This window comes from Rattus norvegicus, chromosome 18, assembly GCF_021556685.1.
Source record: "Rattus norvegicus strain SHRSP/BbbUtx chromosome 18, alternate assembly SHRSP_T2T, whole genome shotgun sequence".
Classification (NCBI taxonomy): Eukaryota; Metazoa; Chordata; class Mammalia; order Rodentia; family Muridae; genus Rattus; species Rattus norvegicus.
In genome coordinates this window covers 58562569-58580256 of record NC_141551.1, presented here as the reverse complement: position 1 = coordinate 58580256, position 17688 = coordinate 58562569, and the positions used below count along the sequence as shown (strand labels likewise).

The following is a 17688-nucleotide window of genomic DNA, read 5'->3' as shown; positions in this document are numbered from 1 at the left end:
TGATTGCTCTGTCAGATAAGGCACTAACCCTGCTATGCTGGAGAGGAAGGCAGTTTAACAGGATGGTAGCTACAGGATGTGGGAAAGGCGCTATCTTGGGAAAGGGCAGGGAGACAGCACAAATTCAGTTACTTCATCTAGAGTCCTGAGCTGGTCGTTGAAGTTCTCTGATCATTTGGTGTTGTTCAATTAGAGTGCACAGTTGTCCCTTATGAGCTTTTGTGAATAATGACAAAGTAATGAAAGAAGCCAAGCATTTCTGGATTCAGGGAATAAATATGGAGTCAGCATCAGAAGCATCTTTTGAAATAATACAATGCATGTTCAGGAAAATGGATGGGCTCTGACATGTAGGGTCCACAGGAACTAGAAACAGCACTGGTGTGACTAGACTCTTCCCAATCTGACTCGACACTTTTCCTACCACATCATCCTGGATGAGACAGGGGTGAGGTGACATGGGTCAGGGGTAGGCTGACATGGGACAGGGTGGCCTGACATGGGACAGGTGTGGGCTGACATGGGACAGAGGTCGACTGACATGGGTCAGGGGAGGGCTGACTTGGGTCAGGGATAGGTTGACATGGAACAGGGGTCGGTTGATATGGGACAGGGGAGGGCTGACAGGACTCAGGAAATTTGAGAGTTCAATCATAAAGAATTTTCTAGCAATGGGTCAAACTTCTAAGAACTAGTAAACATCTGTATTTTGATTTAATGTTTAAAGGCTAATATCCAGAGAATTTGAACCCTGGATACTTTTTTTTCAAGAAAGTGGAAACCCTGTCCCATCCTTTCAAGAAAGTCCCCAGAGTTTATAAGAGCATCTTCATTCCCTTTTGACCTCAGTTCCCAGTTTCTAGCCCTTGGAAGGTATTCTCTTAAATAAATTAGATTATTCCACAGCATGGCTGTTTACACAGAAGCCTGAGATGAATGTGCAAACTGTAATGTTCTGGCAGTGTGCTGCAACTCTTACGGTTCTCTCTAGCTCCGACACAGTGGACGAACACATGTAGAATTGCTCTGCCTTTAGAATCTTCTCTCACTTCCGGTGAGACTGGACTCTTTGTATCTGGTTAAGAATGCAACCCTGGAGCAGAAGGCATGGCTCAGCCATTGGAGTTTGGCTGATCTTCCAGCAGACCTGGGCTCTATTCCAGCACTTACCTACAACTCTAGCTCCAGCGCATCCGATGTCCTTTTTGGTCCTCTGCAGCCACTAGGCATGCACATGGGACATATACATACATGAGTGCAGGGGAAACACTCGTCCACATAAAATTAACAAAAAAAATGTAAAACATTTGGTTATATATAATGTGCTGTCATCAGACTGGCTATGATGCAAAATGAGAACAGATACCAAAAGCTAACCTTAGCATCGTGACTATTGATAATTATTACTAACCCTAGTATCTATGAAACACGGAGTACCGTGGTGTCTCACCCTCTCCCTCCCTCCCTCCCCTCTCCTCTCCTCTCCCTTTCCCTGCCCCTCCCCTCGTGTGTGTATGAGTTATTTATTGCTGATAAACAATGGTCTCATAGTGCTTAACTACTTCAAAGTAAACTGAGCACCTTTCTCATGGATTCAGACGCTCGGATACACAATAGGCACCCACGGTGCTTAGCCTTGACGACATGGCTACTGCGCATGCGCTCTTTTTTGTTGTTAACACTGCCTTATTTTTAGGATGGATCGCATCAAAGCCCGGCAGCAAAAGTACAAAAAGGGTAAGGAGAGGATGCTGAGCTTGACCCAGGAGTCAGGGGAAGGCCAGGACATCCAGAAAGTCTCAGAAGAAGACGATGAAAGTATGTCACATTTTCGTCTTACTGAGTGCTTTGACATCCGATAACGGCATGCTGTTGGTAGGGCTGCAAAGTACCACTTGTTTCCGTGCTGTCAGGAGCCTCCCAATGTGACTAGATATGTTTGCTTCATTAGCATGTATTTAGTGAATGAATAATTTTGTAAGCATCTACTCTTCAACGTGATTCCTTTAATGAACACAGCCTGGTTTAGTTCACAGACATATTTCTAAAGAAATTGGCATGGTTTTTGCTTAATCTGTTCCATTAGAGAAGAGGTTTTAGATACGCTGCCTTGAGTGTCTACAAACTCAACATGAAAAATTAAATATGCATGCACACTTTGTGTCCCTTGTGAATATTTACAGTTCAATGTTCAGCTGTTACTCATCATAAGGAGTTCACTGTGAAACATAGAACTTATTATTATATTTAATTATAGATTTATCCAATTACAGATTTAACAGTTTTGTTAGGAAGCCTGCATGCTTTTCCACTTTGGGGAATTTAAAAAAAAAAAACAAAAAACAAAAAACAAAAAACAGTGCATGGTCTCTGTCAAGTTCCTAGATTCTCTACATTAGCAGTAACCGTCCTCCAATCATGTACTGACTACTGACGTTATCAAGAGAAAAAGTCCTACTCTTGTGCTTGGTGCATGTTAATGACTTGTTTACCACTAAGTCCTTCTTTAAAATGGGCAATGATTCTTTCATATTAATTTAATTAAAAAAATAAAAATAGAAACCTCAGTGTAAGACACATTTTCGATGAATACTTCCTTTTTAATCTTTCTTTACATGCCTTTAGACCCTAGGAAGAGAGTGAAGGAGTAGTATACTGTCAAGAGAGTGAAGGAGTAGTATACTGTCAAGAGAGTGAAGGAGTAGTATACTATCAAGAATGTTCAGTGCTTACCTTTGCAGGGGACTGTTTCAGCATATGAGTAGTTCTATAGTTAGCAGACTTCCTTTTCCTGGCCTCTGATGTGTTTTTGCAACTTACCTAGATTTGACGATTTGAGTTGTTAAAGCGGGGTTTTCAAAACTTGTGTGCTCACTTCCGAAGAATTAATGTCTGGACATATTTCATTTTAGGAGAAGCAGACAAACAGAAAGCCAAGGGCAAAAAAAAGCAGTGGTGGCGGCCTTGGGTTGATCATGCTTCCAGTAGGTTCTCTTGATCCTCTTCCAATCTCATCAGTTCTAACCCTTATATCCTTGACCAGAATTCAGGCTCCCCATGACCTGTGTGCCCCATGCATGGTTTGACCCTTGTGACTTGATAGGGGGTCAGAGTGTAAGAACACTGCTGTGCTAATGGGTCCCTGGGCCCCCAAGGACCAATTCTTTCTGAGAAATTAGCATGGTGACTAAAGCAAGTCAAAGATGTGATGTAGAAAGTATTATGTAAGAAAGCAAAGAACTAAGGGCACGATCTAAATCTGTGGTCAAGAGCTGTGCTCCCTTTCCATGTGTGGTTTAAAACCCTTAAGGATAATTTTGACTCCTGCTGGGACTCTAAAGGATGACTGCTCTGTTAAAAGTGTCTGTGACCCTCTTTGTAAGGCACTGGGCATGGATGTCAATGAGCCTCCCTCCCTGTCTTCCCAGAGCTTTGATTTTTATTTGCATTTAAGAGTTTTTAGGAATGTGTTTAGTATACAGGTGACAGATAGCCTAAAAATGCATTTACATTGTTCTTTAATTCCTCCAAATCTCAAAATGATTCGGCAACAATCGATACCCCTGACCACCCAGGCCCAGGAAGCAGCACAGCCTCAGATGTGACCAACTCATAGCAAAAACCAGGAAAATAGCATCTGCTAGCCACATAAACTACAATGTGTTTTCCTCCTGATGATAGAAGTGGATGTGTGGTTACAGACACCAATGGCTATATGTGTTCTGTAAAGGCCAATACTGGCCAATAGTTTTATAATGGAATGACCCATTATAATCTAGACTTCCTGGATTCCTTAGGTATAGTAGAAGAGTGAGAAGTTATTATTTTGAAAATAATGTGTAGTATCTTTCACCCTTTTTTGGCTTATGCTATATATCCACGACTTGTTTGCTCAGACAAAGAAACTCACACAGTGCTAAGAACAACCCTGTTGGTAGGAAACCATTAGAAAACTACATTAGGCATGGTTTTTTCCATGAGTTTCACTGCCACCTGCAATTGGTGTCTTGTAAAATCAGCAAGGCAGTTTAAATAGCATGAAATTTGAAAGTTGCTTACTATCTTTGGATTTAATTAGATGTAAACCTTTAATATTTAATTTCAGCAGCATGGTTAAAATTAAAAAGGAGAGCGTGGCAATGAGTTCCACTTCATTTTCTGCCACATTCAAAGGTTCAAGTTGAACATCCATGTGGCATTTCTGTCTGCCATTATTAGGTTAACAACATGTGAACAGCACTAAATGCCTATTCTATCAAGTCACAAGTAAACTGTGCCTACTTTTCTGTTTTTAAAGGGCCTTTGCTAATTTAATGTGACCTATCCATTTCATAAATCACACCATAATGAGTGGGTAAATTCCCATTGCAGTCTCTCCATTTCAGCATCTAACTCATATCAAAAGACTTGGATATGGTCTTCGATAATCACTGTCCATGTTGGTAACAGCTCAACTCCCAGTGATGGTTAATGGCATTAGGATTTTCCGATTCATTTCACCCTCATTATACCAAACTCTTCTGATAATCAACTTTGTGTGCCTTGTTATGACACGTCACTGTGCAATAATGGAGACCTGTCTGTAACACATGGTTTGGAATTGTATTCTACGTGTGGTACTAAATTTCTTCTGAACAGTGTATCTTCCTTTCCAAGTTTGAAAGGAACAAAAGGGGAAGACTGTGTCCTTGATTGCTTTTAACTCTTAATGCTCCAGCATTTACCTTTAGATCTGGAAGAATGTTATTAGAGGACCTTGATTTTCATCTGTTGAGTGTCTGGGCTGGGCATTCGAATCCTTTCTGAGAGATGCTCAGCTTACGTGGAGATGCAGTGTCTATTAATAAGGATGCTTGTTGAGATGGTTGGTCGGCAGCAAAAACGTCAGCACAAGCAGTGGTGGCAAATTTGGTAGTTCCAAACCTATGCACACACACAGGACTGCATTATTGCTGTTCAATGATACCTTCCTTCCCAGTGGAGTGTGTCTCTGGATCAGTTCCATGTGACCTAATCAATACCTAACCTTGCTTTATTGATACACATCTGGCATAAAGCGTCAAGTTTCTGTGGACACGAGTAGTGGTGGGAGTCTAAAAGTTAGTTCCGTACTAAGTAATTTATCAGTGACACCAACATCTGTGATCTCTGTCTGGACACAGCCTGGAGGCATTGTCTTCATATACACTGATGTATGCGGACTTTTTACATTGTATTTGTGCTTTACTTTGTACAATGTACTTTTCAAATTATCACCAGCAGCCCACGCTAAGTGTTTGACTTCCCTCGCTTTGCTTCAACAATATTTTCTGAAGGACTAAGAGACTTGAAAAAAAAACATTTCACTGCATCAAGTGTACCAGTTTCACTTGTTTATATAATAAATTTGTGATATTACTAATAATAACATCAATGCTTAAGATGAACATCATTTGGGCTCAACCCTATGAATAATAATGATGGAAGGTATGATTGAATACAACTCCAGCTACTGTTGATCTTTATGCCTATAATGAGGGTAAAATGCTCCGTCCCATAATGCCCTGTGTTTGTCCCACTAGACCATTTGATGCAGAGTCCACAAAAACTTCCCTGCAAAATCTCTCAGCTTAAGTGAAGGCATTACTTTAATAGTCTCCCTCACTGTCAAATGTAATGCTATGGTTTTGGTTTGTTCTTGCTTATTATTACCTTATGTTGTATTGCATTGATTCCCTCGGGCCTGGACCCAATCCTCTAGGCCTGTTTTTTTTTTTCCTTCAAAACATGAGTAACAAATCACAGTGCTTCTGTTCAAGGATATAAGGCCCAATTCGTTCACTCTGCATCTTCTTGAATGAAGGCTCAGAGTCATCTGACACAATAGACGAAATGGTTCAACTGTTTGACCATAGCCAGTGACATTCAAGCAACTAGTTTTAAACAAGCCAAGGTTTCCTATTACCTTATCAGGTATAAGTCCAAATTACAGCTTAAAACATTGCAATTCTCTCACTTCAGAGATGCAATCCCATATACAATTAGAAATCATGACTGTGCTTTCCCATAATGATGGTACAGTTCTTGTAGCATCAGAAGGGATCTCTCTTCTCTATTAAATTCAAAAGTTTTCAAACATATAAGGACTGAATTCCCTAATTGTCTTAAAGACATCTCGGATTTCTCTTTTCCTATTCCTGACACAGACAGTATGTTCTTGCAGGGCAAGTGTCAGAAGGGGCAGAAGCAGGCCATACTGTTTGTGCTTTGCACCTGATGGTCAGTAGAGTTCCCCTTGGATTTCATTATGTTCCCAGGGAGTGGCTTGTTGACCAGAAGTATGACAGAGCTAAACCCTATGGACCAAGAATGCTGTTCTCAATCAGTCCCGTGGCCATTTGAAAAAAAAAAAGTCAGACACAATGCTGTTATGCTGTTATCTTGTTTTGTTTTTTGATATTACCTACCCTTTTCCTCTTTGTGGCAACGTGTTTGTTGTTGTTGTTGTTGTTGTTGTTGTTTATTTTATTTTGTTTTTTTTAACTTGTTCAAATGTCTCGTCTTCTGTTGCCTCATGTGTTGCCAGGTCTGCATAGTATTAAAGTGAAGTAGAGGCTGGTGGCACTGGCCTTCATCCCGGGTCAGCCTGGTTGGTTGTCTGTACCAGACCATGCCAAATCTTCCACTTCACTCTGGCCTTTGTCTAGATGATCAAAATTGATGAATTGCGAAGCAAGGGTGTTCAAGTATCTTGGCATCTCCAAATGGATTCAGCCCTATAAAACAGTGAAGAAGGAAGAAATTGTCGGGTCAACCCCATGGTTGCTGATCTCTTAAATGGCACAGACAAGGCCTCATGCTCTGTAGACCCAGCCATGCCAGCACTGTATAGCCCTAGACTAAAACAGTTTCTTTATATCTGTTTCCTCCTGCTAACATCTCTTGCTGTGGTCTTCTTGAGGGCCGTCTGTGTATCTTTGGGGGGGGTGTGCATTTCATTAATAAGCCCCCAGGTTTCTCGTGTCTCTTTCGAGAAGTAAGCAAATATTTTGTTCTGCTTAGTGGTCAGGAGTGGAGATTATTATTTGTTTGAAACGGATAGTGAAGAGGAGGAAGAAGAGGAACTCAAAAAGGAGGATGAAGAACCACCACGGAAGTCCGCATTCCAGGTAATTAGAGGGAGGGGGACAATGGCGGCCGTCACTAGGTAGAAATGCAGCTGTTGGTTTTTAATGAACAAGTCTTGCTTGCAGGCCTGAAAGACCTCCTCTGCACTCCTGTGAGTGCCCTCAGAGTCTTCTGGTGGATATCCGGATCTCTTGAGTTGTATTTCTAATTAAACTGCAGCACTGCCCCCTCTCAGTAATGTCCTACAAACCACTTCACATGAACAGGATGTGGGTCAGCTCTTCGTCCTGACATCAAAGCAACTTGGATGACCTAAGCAAAAGAAAAAAAATTCTGTTGCAAGCAGACAGGTTTCTCAGCATCACCTCCGATTGCTTGAATACTGGACTCACAAGTTCCCTGTGTGAAAGAGTTGATTGTGTAAATAATACAGGTGCTCTGCTTTGAAACAATCAATTGAATACTGTGTTTAGACCTTGAAAACTCACTTCATCTTTTTTGGTACTGCTAATGATATCAGAATACTAAATAGAGACCATAAACAGCCAGCCCAGTTCTGATCCTTTTCAGCTGAGACCTCTCTGTTCAGGAACCTGCTGACTCAACCTCGGCTCTGACCCACCTGCCAACACAGTTGTTCTTGGGAGTAGGATGTGATCCATCCTTCTTGAAAATGAGTGCACGGGGGGGAGGCAAACTCTTTGTACATGTTTCTCTAACTCTGGACCACAGGCTAGAACAGCTATATCCCATTGGTCATAGTACAGGCCATGTAGAAAGATATCCACAAAACCCCCTGGTTACCCATGATAAGGCTACGAATTTTTCCCTAGACAGGGCTCTCATAACTGGGCAAGCTCAAATGCCTGGTCTTTGTGATGACATCAAAAAGCCAAGTGGTTTGTGGAGACTCCTTGGTGTGTGATGTTGCCTCCCTGGCTCAATTGCTTCTCTGTGTGTTCAGTGACCATGTTTGTGTACATGAATGAAGGTGTTTGCCAAATACTAATGACTTACCAGCTTTACTTTTTATCTAATAAATTTTATACTAACCACCACTTACCATGCAGCAAGAAGAGAACATGGACCATCCTCCCTGTGTTTATGGACTACATGCTTTGACTGAGTCTGCTTTTTCCTAACTTCTAAACCCAGGACATTTTTATTCTAGCTTCGGTGATTGGCTTGTTTTAACCTCCACATTAATCGTAGAGACAAACCCGTGCAACATCATATTTTAAACTGTTAACTTTTGTTTGGTTGGGTTTTTTTTCCTACTAATTACTCTTGCTTTGTCCTTCTTTGTAGAGAGCTATTGGGAAGTTTGCCTCAGCCATTTTAGCCTTGCCAAAGTCTGTCATTAAACTTCCCAAAACTATTCTTCAGTATTTAATCAGAGCTGCAAAGGTATTTCATGTTTTACTGATGTGTAGCGTGTGGCTCTCTGCTCCGTAGAAACTTTAGTAAAACATTCTGATATCTACATTTTCTCTCTTCTATGACTTGTACATTGAAAATACCATACGGATATAAAACATGGAGTCTTTCAAAAACAGTTCTAAGGAGCCAGACTTCTTACCATTTTACTACTTTTTAAAGTAGACACCACCTGAGATAATCAAAAATAGAAAGAGAAAATGCAGATATGCGTGAACTTTCTCTCTTCATACTTTTATGTAAGTTATACCTCATTTTAAGAGGGTTACATCTGATTGCATGCATCAGTTGACCGTGAGTAAAATGTTAATATTTTTTCTCAGAAAGCTGGTAAAAAACAATCTGAACAATCTTAAAAAAAAAACAAAAAAAAAAAAACCTCCCCTAAATATGTCCCCTTTTCAGCTTCTTGTTAGCCTTCGGCCTCCTCATTTGGATCCAATTGTCTAGTTCCTGTATCCAGCATACCTCCTTTCCTCGCTGCTCACTCCCAGAGCACAACAGTGCTACTGAATTCAGTTTAGCTACACATTTGTTTCATTCATCTAATACACGCTGGACGTCAGTCGACTGCCCATATCACAGTCATCTCGTTATTAAAATCCACAAGGAAAAATTCATCCATCTTGTATTTTGTAGTACCGTGCTTTTCCTTCCAAACTCAGCCAGGCCTGAGCTCTAAATCACTTGGGTCATTATGATATGATGATCCTTGAATTCAAGCAAACAGTTGGGACAGTGACAGAGACCAGTGTGCCTTGCCTTTTTCTAATGATCTCATTTCCGTGCTTACTCTGTTCCCACTGGTCATATGGACCTGAAATTCTGAGTCTCTGTAAAGCTCGAAGGTGAGGCCCAATTGCTGCTCTACCTAGAGCCACAGAACTCACCCTCCGACTGCCTTTCACTTTAAATTGCAGAATTTAAATGACTTGAATTAATAGTCGCTGCTGCTGTGGGGACTTTATCTTTTCTTCTTTAGGAGTACATATAAAATCCATAACTCATAATTTTAAAATTATTAAAGAGAGAGGTTACAATTGATCCATCCCTTTTGTGTTACTTAAGACAAAGCTACAGATGATTGATTGATGGATTTAGAAGCTTCTGGATCACAGTCCAGTTTGAGGACAAATTATACAATGTTACCAATTGGAGTTAAGAATCCCCACTCTAATAACACTCTCTCTGTTTAAAAGAATCTATACATTTTTGCCTAATGGCCTTTTGATAAAAACCAAATCTCATTTTCCAAACATAAACTTTAAGATAAAGTCAGACACACACACACACACACACACACACACACACACACACACACACTGAGCCCTCAGACTTTGTGTGTATACTTCCAAAACACTTTCCCCTTCCGGTCATGTAGTTAAAAGTCTGACACCCGGGGTTGGGGATTTAGCTCAGTGGTAGAGCGCTTGCCTAGCAAGCGCAAGGCCCTGGGTTCGGTCCCCAGCTCCGAAAAAAAAAAAGAAAAAGAAAAGTCTGACACCCTAGACAAGCCACCAAGTCAGGTGTGAGTTAGATTGAACCGCAACGTCATGATTTGGAAGGTCAGCCAAAATCTTCCATTTCTTGACTCAATGAAGACCAGAGAACCCTTTTCTGAAATAGGAAAAGGCAAAACTGGCTGTCAGTCAAATATTTGAAACTTTAAAATGTTTATGTTTCAAAATGGCAGTCCTGAGATAGCGTTATCTGAGAACAAGAGGTCAGTGGTTCACAGTGTGGTTGCTCCGTCTTGCTTCCTGAGCTTGCATGACCAGAATGTTCCTCTCACCAAGAAGACACTGATGGGTTCACCCCTTAGGGACCTTCAGAGTCCAACTATGTCAGGGACCAACTATGTCAGACCATTGATGCTCCCTGACTTGCTTTTCATAAAGCCCGTTGATCCTGCTCTTCTCCACCCTCCTCTCTCCCTCCCAGCTGTTTGCTTTCTCTTCAGAAAAAAAAAGGATGTCCTACAATTCATGTGCCTGCTCTACTCGCAAATCATTACCTTTTAACTTCTATTTGGGATTCTTTCATTTTATAAAAGAATAATAGTTTAATACTTTCCTTGAATGAAATGTCATCCTATGTTGTTCTTAAGCCTGAAGATTTACTATTAGTTACATTTCTCTTAAAACAAGCTGTATCGTGCAAATTTGCCTTTTAATGTACTAAACCTGAGAGACAGGTAGCCAGACTCTCAAACTAATGTGTTCAGTGAAGATCCAGCAGTCCTTGACTTTGATCTTACTGAACATCAGTTCGTCTTCTAATTCCACAGAAAAGGACATTTCACCTCTGGGATTTGTTATCTAGCAATAATACGAGTTTTACATTTGTGCTCATTGACCATAAAATTCACATTTCTACCAGTGAGGAAAAAGGAAGTGTCTTTTCTTGGACCATGTAGCCCTCACATTTTCATACGTGGAAGAGTTGAATCTTTATTTTCTATTGACAACAGAACATAATCTGTTTATGTTGTTTTCAAAAAAAGACCCTGAAATATGAAAATAATGTAGGATAAAATGGCACTGTATGGGTTTACAGCTGTCCCTTCTGTGTGCTTGTCTTAATCATGACAATGGAAAACCCAGCTTCCCTGAGACCAGATGTCGCATGTTAAGCATGCCTGCTTGGCTTCGTGGGGGCTGATTTTATGCATCAGGTCTTAGTTCTATTGCTTTGCATGCTTCCGGGGACATGAGGGGGTGAATCTTTCCAAACTGCTCTTTCCTGCTTATTTACTGATTGTAAAATGTATTTGACAGTTGTCAGTTCTTTTTTTTTTTCTTTTATTAACTTGAGTATTTCTTATATACATTTCTGAGACACCGGTGTCCCTCCCTGCTTTCCCGGAATAGCTCACTCTTATACTGACTCTTTTTTTTTTTCTTTTAACTTTTAAAATACTCATCCCTCTGTAGAGTGTCTTTCTCAAGTTACCCATAACCACTATTAGGAGAATGTTGAAGATGCAAAAACTTACTTCTCCCAAGTAAATACGACAATTAAAGATGTCATTTTGCTGTTGACTAAAAAAGTCTGTGGTGGGAGCAACTCCTCTACTGGAGTTTATCAAGACTTCCGACTTTAGCTTGTGGAGGGCAAAGCAAAAAGTTTCATGATGGAGTATCACAAACATTGGTGGTTTCAGTGAAATGACGGTTTGGTTTTTACCCAGAGTTTATGTCAAGATCATCGGTGACACCAAAGGGAGTATATCCCCTCAACTGTTCATATGTTACATCCTATGGTAACAGAAGAACAGCTTAAGGTGGATGGATGTAGTGGTACACGCCTTTAATCCGGAAGCTTGGGAGGCAGAAGCAGGTAGCTCTACAAAGCAAGTTCTAGGCCAGCCAGGAGAGACCCTACCTCTTATAATGAGACCCTATCTCAAGCAAACAAGCAAACAAACAACAACTAAACCAGCAGAAGTCAACTCAACATAAGAGAAATTTGTAAAAGAGAAGCATTCTTACACAGAAGAAGCTTGACTTAGGTCCATTTTCATCTTCAAATGCCTTTTGAAAGTCAGAAAATAATTGGATGGTCTCCTTTCAGTTCGTCTACCAAGCCTGGATTACCGATCCTAAAACAGCACTCCGACAGAGGAGGAAAGAGAAGAAGAAAATGGCCAGAGAAGAGCAGAAGGGAAGACGCAAAGGATCTGGGGAGGGTGAGTGCCCAGCAGGAAGCAGCCACTGGCTGTGCACCACCAGCAGGGGACATGGGATACCTAGGTTGCCTCTGGGTGGGGTTTTTCCATGCAATAGAGTTGATGATTTTGAAGGGATTGTATTAGCAAAGCATGGTGGAATTCTTTCTTAAGTTTCTTTTCTGTGAGAAAGACCATGACCCAAAGCAACTTGTGGAGGAACAGATTTGTTTTACCTTTAAACTTGTGCATCACTGAGGGAAGGCAAGGCAGGAACTTGGGAAGGATACAGGAATGCCTAATAGTTCTATAAGTCTGTGTTCTCACAACAGGACCACCCACCAAGGGGTGGCAGAGCCCCCACAATGAGCTGAGCCCTCCTACTTAATTATCAGTTGAGAAAATGTACCACAGGCTTGACTCCAGGTGGAGGTATTTTCTCAATTCATGCCCGGCTTTCAAAGTGCCTCTAGTCTAATTGGCACAAAAGTAGCTATTTCAAAACCTGTCTAGTAGTTTCGTGACATTTAAGTGAAACCCAATATTTTACAAAATATCAGGCATCTATTGAAAGCACTAATGGAACAAGGAAAATCAAAGTACCTCAACCCAGTATTTGAGAGTGTGAATGGGTATGTGTCATAGAGTCTAAATGTAATTGAAGGAAGGTAAACAAGACCCCGCATTATTGTATTAATAACAGTGGCTGCTTCTTGGGAGAGCAGAAGTTAACGATGTGATTGAAGGGAACCCTAGGTTTGTGTGCTACAGTTTGATTTTGTGGAAAGATAATGCAGTCATGGGTTCCTTGTGAAGTTAAGAAATTCAAAAGCATACCTCAAAATTTCTCATGTAAATGATTATAAAATTTGTTCATTTTTTTAACCTTCCCTCTCTTAGTATCTCCTGGTAGCTATGACTGCATTTTATAAAAGTAAATTTAATCTACACCCAATATAATGAGTGGTGGAGGCAGATCCAGAATCTGGTGAATGAACCTGCGTACACACACACACACACACACACACACACACTCACATACACACACACTCACACACACCACACACACATACCACACACACATACCACACACACATACCACACACATACTCACACACACCACACACACATACCACACACACTCACACACACACTCACACACACTCACTCACACTCACACTCACACACTCACACACACTCACATACACACATACTCACACTCACACACACATACTCACACACACCACACACACATACCACACACTCACACACACACTCACACTCACACTCACACACTCACACACACACACTCACACACACACTCACATACACACATACTCACACTCACACACACATACACACTCTCACACTCACACACACTCTCACACTCACACACACATACACACACTCTCACACACACCACACACACCACACACACATACCACACACACATACCACACACACACTCACACACACACACTCACACACACTCTCACACTCACACACACATACACACACTCTCACACTCACACACACACACTCACACACACCACACACACCACACACACATACCACACACACACTCACACACACACACACTCACACACTCACACACACTCACACAAACACACACACACACACACTCACATACACACATAGTGCCTCCCGGAAGAATGCATCCTACGCAAATGGGGCGTTGGTCTTCTCCCCCTTTGGCAAATACATGTCGTTTGTTTGTTCACGTTCCAGATTTGAGTTCATGTGCACAAAGGCATCTTGAACTTTCATTAGTAATGTATCATGAACATTTCTCCAATTAAATATTTATGAAACTGCTGGTATTTTTAATGTCTACAAAAGGCTCCACAGTACAGATATGCATAACTTATTCAATTAGTTCATCATGAATGGGCAGAAAGATTGCTTCCTGATTTTATCACAGCAAACAATGCCATAATGAGTATCCTTGCAAAAAAAACTCACATGTAGTCATGCATGAAGGTATGTGAAAGTCTGGCAGAGGTTAAGAGTAGCACACGCTTTTACAGAATAAATGCTCAAAAGTAGGAACTGGGTGAAAGGTTCTGCTTCATACACTTTAATAGTTCCCCTCCCCACAAGTTTTTAGTAATTTGTGTTCTTCTATGCCAAATAAAAGAAGTGCATTTCTTATGATGCCATACCAAAGCCCTCACTGTCCTTTTTACTATTTCTTTCCTGAGGGGTGACAGATGTCTTGTGTTTTCATTGGAAATTGGTTTAATCCTTATCCAATGATTCTGGGCATTTCTACTTTATGTTGTCTGCGTAATTTATAGTTGAAAGTTCAAACATAGCTGTCACTGTCCTCTGCCATTCTATGGGAGTGTTTCTTCTTTTCTTATTAATTAGGGCTACTGTACATCAGGCATATTGCCTCCTGTGGTGTGTTATGATCATGATTGCCTGTTCAATGCTTGCCTTTTAATTTAGTTTATGATACGCATCTATCTAAACATATGGGATTGCTTTGATATTGAAACATGCCTAAATTGCTGATATTTTAGAGTCATTATCTTGCTAAAAAGGAAAGCCTCTACCACCCAATGTTAAGCAAATGTTCTCCTGTATTTCCTACTGGTTTTACCGATGTCTTGAATATTTTTGGTTACTCCGTGTAGTAGAGGTATGCTTTTATACAGTTAGTCACATGAGCAATGATGCTCGCCCTACTTATTTTAAAAGTCACCCTTTAGTGTTAGAAATGAGCAGTACTCAAGCCATAAGTCTTAACTCAGCTTACATATGAACTGCGGCTGCATTCTGACTCATTCTCCTATTGCGGAGCTACGAATCTCTGTTACAGGCTTCTGAGTGTAGTAGCCATGGAGTTAGCTTTAATATTTAATGAGGCAGACTCACCTCACCCTCATTTTATTCAACAAGCGTATATCTGGCCCAAAATTTTTCTGAATATTCTTTGGTCATGAGAATTGCTCAAGATTCTATAATGTACATTCTATATGATAAAACATATTATGTGCAGGTCCAGTGGAATGGGAAGACAGAGAAGATGAGCCAATCAAAAAGAAATCTGATGGACCAGGTAACAAAATAGAGACCAAGATCATCTGGGAGGACTCCTTTGCCTGCTCCTGGGACTCTTTTCCTCCGTTGGGTTGCTATTCCTGCGCATAAGTGATAAAGACAGACAGACAGACACACAGACAGACACACAGACACACAGAAAGGTCTACTCCTATTCTGAGCCTTCCTCGTTGTAGATAGTAATAGGCGTACAACCCATGGTTTCATTATACCTGACCAAAGCCAAATGACTGCTGCAGCCCGATAGATAAACCTGTCTGTCCACCTCCTTGCCTAGTTAGAGCTCCTTAAGTCTATTTGTTGGCAAATCCCAACATCATACAGAGTTACTAGTTAGCATCCTATAGCTTACTAGATATAACCCTCCCATAACTGCAGGCTTGCCTTGCCTGCTTCTTCCCAGTTGCCCAATCTCTGGCCTGGTACTATAGCTCTTCTCTCTGTTTCTGTATCACTACTTTAGATGCTAAATCTAAGTGATGTCATCTGGCATGTAGGTTTCCACACCTGGCTTATTTAGCACAACACAATGGCCTCTACAGTCATCAACACTGTTCCAAGTGACAGAACTTTCTTGTCTTTTAAAGCTGAGTGATGGTCCTAAAGATGAGATCACCCGTCACTAAACTCCCTCCCCTCAATCTTTCTGAGTGTTCAAATGCCTTAAAGATAGGCTCTAGGGGGCTCTGGGAGATGTGCATGTTGTTGGCACTTTGATCACAATAGGACTCTGAGCTGAGTGGCTGTGTGACATCTCTCCAGTGTTTCTAGACACAGCTGTAGTCAAGGATAAAACTCATTAGCAATTCCAGGGGTTTTGCTGCCTGTCGATCATGATAGATCCCATGTGAAGAGTTTGTTGACATAAAATTCCATCGAATTGTGTGAAGGAGATCAATCTGTGGTGTGTGAGCACACACAGCCCATGGAGTGAGCTCTGTGAAGTATCAGATGGTTTGCCAGAAGTACGAATGCAAGGGGAATAAAGAGGTTCCACCAATAATCCCTAATATAGTTGTAGGGAAACATTCAAGGGCCCCTGTGAGACTGCACAAATCAATCCTATTCCTGAGTCAATACTAGGTTCACTTGGAGTTGCAATCTCTGCTTTTACCAAACTTCTTACAGAGAAGCCTATATATGTATGGGTTTTTCCCTGACATAGGTTCATCCAACTGCATACCAACATGTAAGCAAAAAAAAATGTATCTCTATTGAATGAATACAGATCTTTTTTTCTGTCTTCCTCTAAGTAGCACAGTGTAGCAAACACTTCAATAGAGTGTTCCTGGTAGCAAGTATTACAAGTAATCTAGAGACGGCTCAAACTATGAGGAAGAGTGTGTAGAGATTCTATACATAGAGTAAAGTTAACAGTTTCACATATGGCAGGGACTTGACCCCCCACAGAGCTTGATATCTTTAGAGGTCCTGTCAGTCCATAGGAGCACTGAGGGACTATGTTGAGACCTGTTATGACCGACATGACAAATCCCTCCTGAGTCTGGCTTAACTCTGCCACTCTCCGTGTAGAGGGCCACACAGGTGTTTGGACCTCAGTCCCCCTCTGTGTCCCTAAGGATGAGGAGCCCCGTTCCCATTAGGGACAATCCTACAAAATCCAGATCTGGATGTGGTGTACCTCGAAGTGTATTCAACGGCACAGGTCTTGGGCGTGTTCCATGCCCATGAAACTGTGCCTTGCTTCCTCTGCCTAGATAATATCATCAAGAGGATATTTAATATCCTGAAGTTCACCTGGGTCCTGTTCCTGGCCACGGTGGACAGTTTCACTACTTGGCTCAACTCCATCTCAAGAGAGCATATCGACATATCCACAGTTCTGCGGATTGAAAGATGCATGCTGACCCGAGAGATAAAGAAGGTAGTGCTTTTGGCAGCCTCTCCTTTACTACTTGCTATGTCCAAAGAGCTGCCATGTCCATGCGGACTTGGTGCATCCCAGCCCAAAATACATGGGGTCAGAGGAGTTTCAAATTTCCAATTTTGGTTTCAGATACAAAATATTTTCACCTAAATAATGAAATACTCTGGGGGAGGGAACCCAAATATTAACATGAAATTGTATTTCTATTTCATCATATATGTGACCTGGAAGTTATTTCTTAGACTGTTTCAAGTGTACTTGCGTTTTAACTGCAACTGTCCGGGGTGTGGTGCTTGCATAGAATTTTCCATCCATTGACAGCATGCCAGCAGTGTTCAAGTGGTTTCAACCGTGGGGGTATTTGAATTTCAGATTGTCAACCTGTGTCCTCGCTAGTTGTATTGTTGTTGCTGTTGTTTGTTTTGTTTTCCTCCAACTTGGCACAAGTTAGAGCCATGTGAGAAGAGGAACCTCAAATGAGAAAATGCCTGCATCACAGTGC

General features: G+C 41.2%; 1 protein-coding gene across 16 annotated transcripts in view; it reads left to right on the top strand.

Annotated features, from left to right (window-relative positions):
• The window catches only part of Piezo2 (piezo-type mechanosensitive ion channel component 2), a 372639-nt gene that overhangs the window by 318466 nt on the left and 36485 nt on the right, over window positions 1-17688 (top strand). For 7 of the 16 annotated variants that reach the window (XR_015642301.1, XM_087592762.1, XM_087592766.1 and 4 more), the window contains 6 exon segments: window positions 1697-1818; window positions 2913-2984; window positions 7042-7148; window positions 12118-12232; window positions 15237-15296; window positions 17017-17183. Coding sequence is in view for 14 of the 16 variants with exons in the window: in XM_087592762.1 (XP_087448888.1) it covers window positions 1697-1818; window positions 2913-2984; window positions 7042-7148; window positions 12118-12232; window positions 15237-15296; window positions 17017-17183 (643 nt within the window). In the remaining 2 variants the exon portion in view is untranslated. 16 annotated transcript variants of the gene reach the window in all.